Source organism: Mus pahari, chromosome 12 (assembly GCF_900095145.1).
Source record: "Mus pahari chromosome 12, PAHARI_EIJ_v1.1, whole genome shotgun sequence".
Taxonomy (NCBI): Eukaryota; Metazoa; Chordata; class Mammalia; order Rodentia; family Muridae; genus Mus; species Mus pahari.
The window spans coordinates 39039684-39046660 of record NC_034601.1 but is presented as its reverse complement, the minus strand read 5'-3'; the positions used below and the strand labels follow the sequence as shown (position 1 = coordinate 39046660).

General features: G+C 45.1%; 1 protein-coding gene across 3 annotated transcripts in view; it reads left to right on the top strand.

Annotated features, from left to right (window-relative positions):
* Window positions 1-6977, top strand: part of Sidt1 (SID1 transmembrane family member 1) — a 91696-nt gene that overhangs the window by 31541 nt on the left and 53178 nt on the right. For all 3 annotated transcript variants that reach the window (XM_029544607.1, XM_029544606.1, XM_021208858.1), the window contains exons 2-3: window positions 1044-1165; window positions 2245-2415. In XM_029544607.1, coding sequence (XP_029400467.1) covers window positions 1044-1165; window positions 2245-2415 — 293 coding nt within the window. The remainder of the gene's footprint in view (window positions 1-1043; window positions 1166-2244; window positions 2416-6977) is intronic.

Sequence of the window (6977 nt, the reverse complement as noted above, 5' to 3'; positions counted from 1 at the left end):
AAAAAAAAAAAAAAACCAACAAAACAAAACAAAACAAAAACAAAACAAAAAAACCTCACCCAGCTTACTCACTGAGACAGAGACAAAGCCAAAGTGGAAATAGCTAATCCCTCTTGTTAATGTGCTCCAGGGGACTGCTGTCTGTGTCCTGTCTCCGTGTCCCAAGGCAGAAAGGTGACCTGACCCACCCAGCATTTTACTTGGGTTCTGGGTGTCTGAATTCTGAATTCTGATTTAGCCACCAAGCTGGCTGCTGAGCCATTTCACCAGCCCCTAATGAAGAAACTTTGAAGAGAGGGTAAAGGCAATAGACCCATAAATTAAAATGTCATGTGCAAGATCAAGTTTTAGTTTCTCTTTTACTCTCCTCTATTTTCTTTCATTATTTTCTATATTTCATATGGTACTGTACAGTTTTTAAGGAAAATGCCAAAACCCTGTAGCTCCAGTAGCAGCCTCAGCTTCATCCACGATCACGATGTGTGCTCTTCGAGCTGCTGGTGAGGATGGTTATGTTAGCAACCTGTTTACCCCTGAGCAGGAAGGACCCAGCCTCCATGGGGCACACTGCAGGATGGAGAGGGAGCAACAGACCTCTCCTGGATTGTTAAAAAAAGGAATGGAGACAGAATGATTTACCATACCCGAAGTTTGTCAGCAGCTGGGGGGTCTTGTAGACTATGAGGCACATTGGGGATTGTGATTTTGATATTATTTATATTTATATTCAAATAAGAAAAAATACATCCATCTTTCTTTTTCTCTTCTGGAGTTATTCTTGAAACCGATGTCAGTTGGCTGCACAGCTCAAACTCCTCAGTTTGCTATGAGAAGGCTCCGTAATTTGGCCTCATCACAGAATAATTGAATCAGAATTTTTAAGCAGATTATATCCGATGCATCCATTATTTCCTGGGGCAACTTCAACATGTGGTCAAGGTTGAGACCCACTCCGGATAATAAAAGACAACTGGGGTGTTTGGGGTGCCTGTCATGAGAAGAAATGTCAGGAATCAGTGAGCTCGCTTTCACCCACCTCCCAGGTGACGGCTGTGCGGGTGCACGTCAACAGTTCCTCTGACAACCTGGACTACCCTGTCCTGGTTGTGGTTCGCCAGCAGAAAGAAGTGCTGTCCTGGCAGGTCCCTCTGCTCTTCCAAGGACTGTAAGTATTCTCCGCCCAGGCAACTTCGCTACACTTGACATTCTTCAATGTCCTTAGACCTAGCCAGGTTTTTTGTTCTGTTCTGTTTTGTTTTGTCTGTTTTTTTTTTTTTACCCCTTAGCCAGAAGAGAACTCAGGCCATGCAAATGCCAGGGTAGTGCATGCCAAGTGGAAACAATGGATACCCCAAGGCTGGTCAGTGGTATACATTTCTATCCTCTCTGAATTTCAGATGAGCATTCTGTCTAGGTTTTCAGCGGCTAGGCCATTTGAATAATAACGTACAAGCAGCACCATTCCCATTCTTCCAGTGCCTCTTCTGTGTGCATTCTTCGCTCAGTGGTATTTACAGAGCAGAGCCAAGGGGAGGTTCAGGAAGACGCTATGAGAAACAACAGAACTCTCTGCCCTGGCAGAGTACCTGTTGTGCCATGGAGAGTTCATTAAAGCACTGTGGCGTCCATACAAAGCCCAGAAGGTGTAGAGAAATAGGCAGCTGATGAAGTGTGATTGCATGTTTTTTAAAGCTGCTGGAATTTGAGTATTAAATACGAAGTTTGATCGTTTTCACTTGAAATCAGTGAAACTGAGAAAAGAAAAGACTCCATTGGCTGCTTAATTAGAAGAGTTCCAGGCCGGGCAGTGGTGGCGCACGCCTGTAATCCCAGCACTTGGGAGGCAGAGGCAGGTGGATTTCTGAGTTCGAGGCTAACCTGGTCTACAGAGTGAGTTCCAGGACAGCCAGGGCTACACAGAGAAACCCTGTCTCGGAAGGAGGAGGAGGAGGAGGAGGAGGAGGAGGAGGAGTTCCTCAGATTTTAGTGTTTTTCCTTGAATGACTTGGGAATCTGACTTAATGCAATATAGACACTGCTAAGTAGACTGGTCGGGACATAATAGTCTAGTCTCTATGTCCCTGTCATACAATGGATGTCAACGATAGGAGTGCCAGGATTGCTATTAATGGGCCCAGGACTTAAAGCCAAATTAGAGGGGAGTAGAGTGAGGTAGCGTTCTCCCTGGCTCTGTTCACTCTGTCTCCTTCTCCTTGCTGATGTTGTCTATACCCGCGGCTACAGATACCAAAGAAGCTACAACTACCAGGAAGTCAGCCGCACACTATGTCCTTCAAAAGCAACCAACGAGACCGGCCCTTTGGAGCAGCTGATCTTTGTAGATGTAGCATCCATGGCTCCCCATGGCGCCCACTACAAGCTGCTGGTCACCAAAATCAAGCACTTCCAGCTCCGGTAAGTAGGTGACCATGGCTCTCCGTTTTTGGCTCTGTTTTGCCTGTGGAGACCCACTCAGCTCATCGGCCAATTTTACAGATGAGCCAATCATTATTCGAACCTGAGTTCAACTTGAACCTTCAGGGAGGCCTTGCAACTTGCAACCTTTGAATTCTTACTGTCACCTAGCGGTAGCCAGTGAGAATTACAGGGCTGATTTTTCAGTGAGGTAATTTGAACCTTCGGAAAGGAAGCTATGAAACAGAAGCCATTCGGTCAAGTTAACAAATGACATGCAAATCTATTCTGCCACGTTGTTGTCTGTTTTCACTTCTTGTAACATGGCTTTGTGGCCTCAAACAGACCTTGCAAGCATTATGAAACACACAAGCCTGAGGAGAGGATGGTGGTCATGGAGTCCAGATGAGGGCTGTGGTAAGAACCAGACTCCAAGTATTGAGAATGAGCCCTGACATGGCAGTTTCTGCCATACAGTTCAGAATGACATACTAGAATGCATAGAGAACGCATTTCGCTGATGCCCAGAGATTTTTGTTATTCTTGTTTGAGACGGGGGTCTACCTATGCTGCCAGTCTAGCCTCGGACTTTTAGGCTCAAACCTCTACCTCCTAAGAAGCCATGACAAGAGGGATGCAGATGCATCACCACACCCAGCTCTGAGGTCCAGAGAGATGCTAGGATCATGTCCAAACTCAAAGAGACAAAAAAGGGCAAAATCAAAGCTCAACTCTATTTCTGGCTTCCTGTTCTAAGATTGTCTCCTCTTAACACACTCTCGCTCTTCTTTCCATTTAAATCACATCGTCCCAAATTTACACCTTCCTAAATATGCTTCTCAATTGCACAAAGCATTTGTTTACTCTAATTCAGACTTCAAAGTGAGACAGTTGTGCCTTTAAACTCTTTTCACACACATGTATGTCATTTCCCAAACAACTTCCAATGACAATGGGTGATTCTGTGCCATTAGGGTTGGTAGTTGTAGGCAGGGGATGATGGGAGGGGGCGTTGTAGGAACAGACAACCACTGGGTGGGAGGAGGGACACAGAATAGGGGTAGGGGGAACATAGGAAGGCATTGAGAATGCAGTTGTCTATGTTGCACGATTAGTAATGTGAGGGATGGGTTGAAGGAGACCGTATTGGATGCAGAGAGATTAGAAGGCTAATACAATGAATGGTCAAGGTAGAAAGTGAGGAGGTGTCTTGGAGAATGTAGGAGGCGAAATTCACAAAACTTGAATGAATATGAAGGAAAGGGGAATTGAGTGGGGCAGAGAATGACATCACATTTGGTTAGAGGAAATGAAGATCGAACAGTGTGACTGACTGTATGACCGGTCTCAAGCAGGAGCAACTTCACGTAGAACCTGGTCAAGGAGATTCACAGTTAACCTCTTCCCCTTCTCTTCTTGGCTTAGAAGGCACCTGAAATGTAGAAATTACCAGAACTTTGCTTCGATGAAATACTTTTTGATCTTCAGCTACACTTTTTGCTTTATGGGGAATGTCAGATGCTATGACTTACAGCACTACCAACAAGCTGTAACCACTGGATTCTCAACACTGTGGCCCAACAGTCCAGGGTGGAGGCAGTCTCACTGACTGCAAAGCTGTGGGTTGATCTGTTCCTAAGGGCTTTGCCTGGGAGAGACTCCATCCCAGCTAGAGCAGAAGAATGGCTGGCCGGCTTTTACACATTACCAGTGATTACAGTCTGGGCTAGGTGCTGCCAGATTTTGGCCTCTTATTCAAGTACTTGAAATAAAGGCACACAGACTTCAGAGTAGAACAAAAACCATTCAAAAGAAAATCAATAGTACAGATCAGAAATTAGTAGTCAGGAGTCCAAACCATACAAGTATAATCAAAGGTCTTGGTTATTCTTTGGGGATCCCTTTTATGGGGTTCATCAACAGGAGGAGTATGGTTGATAAGGGCATATCCCAAATGGTTCTATTTTGATTGGCAGGCATAGATTATGTAAACCTTTGGTCATTGTGCATTTCCTTTCTCATGATGCATCAGATCTTAATCATACGATGCTCAACTATGCATAGACCCAAGATAGTAAACAGGCAATTCTCCCTAAATCTTCACCCAGAAGACACAGTGCATGAATCTGAAAAGTAGTTCAGGCCTGACTTGACACCCTTCTGTCATGCTCAGAGATATCTAGGGTAAGATTAAATAGAAACTGCCCATTCTTGATGATCATTGAGGGGAGGGGAAAGTTATTCTTTTGTTTGGAGGACAGTGTGCATGCAGCTCAATGCAGGAAGGGGATCTTAATCTAACAGGCTGCTGGGTGCATTAGGAGAGAGGTGAGAGCAAACCCCAAACCAAGTGGAGTCCCAGGATGCTGACCTATCCCTTACGGCAATAAAGTCTTAAGATAGCCAGGGCAAAACAAATGGGAAGCAATCTTCAGCAGAGACGTGTGATTTGGTACTGGTACTCACTTCTCCATTACCTCTCTCCAGCTTATCCAGCATATGGCTATGGCTTTCAGCTGGATTATAAATGGAGGTGCAGTTATCCAGCCTTCATCCCTCCTCCTCCTATTGCTTGGTATGTGGTGTTCTCTAAACCCCAGGGTGTGTTGACAAACTCCTCATGAAGGACCAAACTCAAGAGTGGACAGCGGGATCTTCTCCTATGACTAGAAAGCTGGAAGATGACCTGCTGGTCATTAACAAACTGACCCAAATAAAACAAAAGAGAAATTCCCTACTGGAATTCTAGAGAGCACTGAACGGGGTCAGAGAAAACTAGCAGAGATGATGAGTCATGGGTGAGAGGAGGGACAAAATAACAGCCCCCTGAAGATCGTGGGGACTGGGCGGGGCTGGGGAGTCCTCTGCATATGGCTCCTCTAAGGACTGGGACCTGCTGGCAATGAAGATGGGGGGCAGCCAGCTGGAATTAATTAAGGATGATGAAAGAGTCTAAGTGGGAAAGAATGACACCCAGTGCCAATGATGAGTCTTAGTTAGGGTTTCACCATTGTGAAGAGACACCATGACCAAGGCAACTCTTAGAAAGGACAACATTTAATTGGGGTTGACTTACAGTTTAGGGGTCCAGTTCATTTTAATCATGGTGGGAAGCATGGCATCATGCAGGCAGAATTGGTGCTGGAGGAGCCAAGAGTTCTACATCTTGATCCAAAGGTAGCCAAAAGGAGACTGTCTCCTGCAGGCAGCCAGGAGGGGACCTCTTCCACACTGGGTGGAGCTTGAGCATGAGGAAACCTCAAAGCTCATTTACATATTGAAACCCTTCCTCCCACAAGGCCACACCTCCTAATAGTGCCACTTCCTATGGGTCAAGCTTATTCACACCACCACAGTGAGAATGACCTTATAGGATTTAGTGAACTTATCTAGTAGTAGTAGTAGTAGTAGTAGTAGTAGTAGTAGTCGTCGTCGTTGTCGTCGTCGTTGTCTAGATGCTTATATACGATCAAAATTTTCTTCTAAAATAGTAGTACATACCTGTAGTGCTAGCACTTTGAAGATAAAGGCAGGAGGATCAGAAGTTCAAGGTCATCCTCAGCTATGCAGGAAGTTTGAGACCAACCTAGACTACATGAGACCCTGTGTCAAACAAATGCACCAGACCCTGTACCCCAGAATTTCAGTGCATGCTCCCTCTTCTCCCTGCTCTGTCTGCCCCATGGTCATTAACTCATAGTGCCTTGTCTCAATCCTGTTTTCGCTACCTTTATGCTTCTATTAGGTCGGGTTTTGTTTGTTTGTTTTTTAGGTCTTAACCTGCAATGTCTGTTTGCAATTTCAGGGCCTCATAGGGTTGTCATAGGGTGCTTGCTTAGCGTGCATGAAGCCATGAGTTAGCCACCCAGCACTGACCAAACTGTGTGGAATTCCATGCCAGGAATCCCACCACTTAAAATAGAGGCAGGAAGATCAGAAGTTCAAGGTTGTTCTCAGCTACAAAGCAAGTTTGAGGCCAGTTTGGAATACACCAAATCTTGTTTCAAAACCATACGCATACAAAAGAAATTTGGATATTTCTTTATAGTAAGAGTAACAAATTTTACCAGCCATCTCTGAGATAATCTCCTATTGCATAGGGAGCAGAGATCTCATCATATCAGCATGGCAAGGCTGGAGAGATGGCTCAGCAGTAAGAATACGCACTGTTCTTCCGAGGGTCAGAGTTTCTTTCCCAGCTCTAACATGGTGGCTTACAACCACCTATAACTTCAGTTCAGAGACTCTGACACCTTCTTCTGGCCTCTGCAGGCACCCACAGACACACATGCATGCATGCATACATACATACATACATACATACATACATACACACACACATACACACACATTTACATTAAAATAAATCTTTAAAAAAATTCCAACATGGAGGCAGGAGGGGCATCTGAGGTCCCACCTCCTGTTGTGTCTCTATTGACAGTTGATGACTGCTACAGTAGGGAAAGTCACTTTTCTTCAAGGGGTGACCACCAGCAGGTTGTCCATGCCCTAGTAAAGAAGAAGAAGGAGAAGGAGGAGGAGAAGGAGGAGGAGGAGGAGGA